General features: G+C 43.4%; 1 protein-coding gene across 1 annotated transcript in view; it reads right to left on the reverse strand.

Moving 5' to 3' along the window:
- Nucleotides 1–10: 10 nt before the first annotated feature.
- The window catches only part of LOC118429645 (chymotrypsinogen A-like), a 7,065-nt gene continuing 4,605 nt past the window's right edge, over nucleotides 11–2,470 (reverse strand). The window contains exons 6-7 of the mRNA XM_035840227.1: nucleotides 1,765–1,934; nucleotides 11–1,166 (exon numbers count right to left, since the gene is read on the reverse strand). Of these exons, the coding sequence (XP_035696120.1) occupies nucleotides 999–1,166; nucleotides 1,765–1,934 (338 nt within the window). The 3' untranslated portion in view covers nucleotides 11–998. The remainder of the gene's footprint in view (nucleotides 1,167–1,764; nucleotides 1,935–2,470) is intronic.

Below are 2,470 nucleotides of genomic sequence, written 5' to 3' on the forward strand. Positions count from 1 at the left end.
GTAGCAAGCATTGAAGCAACTGAATGACCATAACGTGTTGCTATAGTCATCTTAAATTAGTTTCCATGGTTTCTCGTATACAGCCGACTATTGGGGCAACTCTACAGAACAACGTGTTGTTCTAGTCATCATGAGTTTGTTTCCATGGTTTCTCGTATACAGTCAACTAATGTGGCAACTCTACATAACAACGTGTTGTTCTAGTCATCATGAGTTGGTTTCCATGGTTTCTCGTATACAGTCAGCTGATGGGGCAACTCTACATAACAACGTGTTCTTATAGTCACCATGAGTTGGTTTCCATGGTTTCTCGTATACAGTCAGCTGATGGGGCAACTCTACATAACAACGTGTTGTTCTAGTCATCATGAGTTGGTTTCCATGGTTTCTCGTATACAGTCAGCTGATGGGGCAACTCTACATAACAACGTGTTCTTATAGTCACCATGAGTTGGTTTCCATGGTTTCTCGTATACAGTCAGCTGATGGGGCAACTCTACATAACAACGTGTTGTTATAGTCACCATGAGTTGGTTTCCATGGTTTCTCGTATACAGTCAACTAATGTGGTAACTTTACAGAACAAACGTGTTATTCTAGTCTTCATGAGTTTGTTTCCATGATTTCTTGTATATAGTCAACTAATGGGGCAACTCTACATAACAACGTGTTGCTATAGTCACCATGAGTTGGTTTCCATGGTTTCTCGTATACAGTCAGCTGATGGGGCAACTCTACATAACAACGTGTTGTTATAGTCACCATGAGTTGGTTTCCATGGTTTCTCGTATACAGTCAGCTGATGGGGCAACTCTACATAACAACGTGTTGTTATAGTCACCATGTGTTGGTTTCCATGGTTTCTCGTATACAGTCAGCTGATGGGGAAACTCTACGTAACAACGTGTTGTTATAGTCACCATGAGTTGGTTTCCATGGTTTCTCGTATACAGTCAGCTGATGGGGCAACTCTACATAACAACGTGTTGTCATGATCATCATGAGTTGGTTTCCATGGTTTCTCGTATCCAGTCGGCCAATGAGGGAACCCTAGCGTACACCCCGGGAGCGTCTGCGCGTGCGCAGCCGTGCCCCCAGCTCACCACACCCTGTAACCAATGAGCGCCCGTGGAAGACTTGCAGACGAGAGGACCACCGCTGTCTCCCTGGAGATTAAAAAAAAATCATCAGTTGAAAAAGTTATCATTCATATTCTATCAGTGTTGTTTTTTTCTTCAAATTAATTGTTTTATTGATAATTTTTGGCCGATTCTGTATGTGCATTTTCCTGCCATCCTGCGGACCAACTTTGGACCAACGAACCTTCCCATCCTGCCAGTCTCTGGTTACACCATCTTCTGTTTTATTCATTATTGTCAATTCTTTACTGATTATATCCAGTCTGTTCTGTCTATGACCTTTCCTGTCAACTTTCTCGGGAGCAAGTTTGGACCGAGCCAAGCCAACCCTCGAGTTCTCATCATTTTTTTATCGAAAAATAGATCAAATATCCCTGTATAATGTATATTTTTACTTTTATTGTTTGACAAAGACAGCAACTTCGTCCCACAACAGAGGTCTTTTCTACTATACTTTTCTTTCCCGAAAGCTGTCCGGCCGGACCCCTGTTTGAAAATGTGACGTAGGCCTAAGATGTTTATATCGGTGACCTTTTAGGTTATCAACACATTCGGACGAAGGTCATCAACTGTGGGACGATAGAAATGGGACGATAGGGTCTAAAAGAATGACGTCATTGCCCACCTGACAGGCGTCTACTCCTCCCTCCGGATACCCTGCACACACCATGGACTGCGGGTGGATCGAGTGGACACCCTCCCCCTGTTCGGTCAGCCGGGCGTACTTTTCCGAGCACTCCGTGTTGTTTATGATTGGTACATTTGCCTGTAGCAAGCGGCTTGTAGTTGTGCTGCCTGTGGGGTAGAGTAAGGGTCTAGGTAAGAATAGATATGGCATTCAAGTCTATGTAACTCTAGTTCACCATTTTCCGTGTGATGACCAGCTAGGTGGTCAGCATGATAAGAAACTCTGACTTGATTGCGATGATACTTGGTACATGGGTCTTGGGAGACAAGCGTCAATGCCGATTTAGGGCCTCTTGGTGGCTTTTTTTGGTACTGCAGCAAAACATCCGTTTTTGTATCTTTTGTCCTGGAATGCCATTGCATCGAGGTTTCTAACCTCCTTGCATTGACTTTCTGCAAAACATTCAAACGAGGACTTACGTTGGAACTGCAGCAGATCTAAAGAGTTAACAAGGAAAACACAAAAGCTCTCAATACTTCACAGGGGTCGGGGTTCTCCTGTTTTCTAAGCAGGCACGTTCCGAAGAGTGATATCTATTTTCTGGAACTTGAATCATCTCGGGAAAGGAAGACATGTTTTCTTCTCATGGGTATGTTTTCAAGCTTGTTTACTGTTTTGTGAACCAGCCTTGAAATTTGCATTA

Source organism: Branchiostoma floridae, chromosome 13 (assembly GCF_000003815.2).
Source record: "Branchiostoma floridae strain S238N-H82 chromosome 13, Bfl_VNyyK, whole genome shotgun sequence".
Taxonomy (NCBI): domain Eukaryota; kingdom Metazoa; phylum Chordata; class Leptocardii; order Amphioxiformes; family Branchiostomatidae; genus Branchiostoma; species Branchiostoma floridae.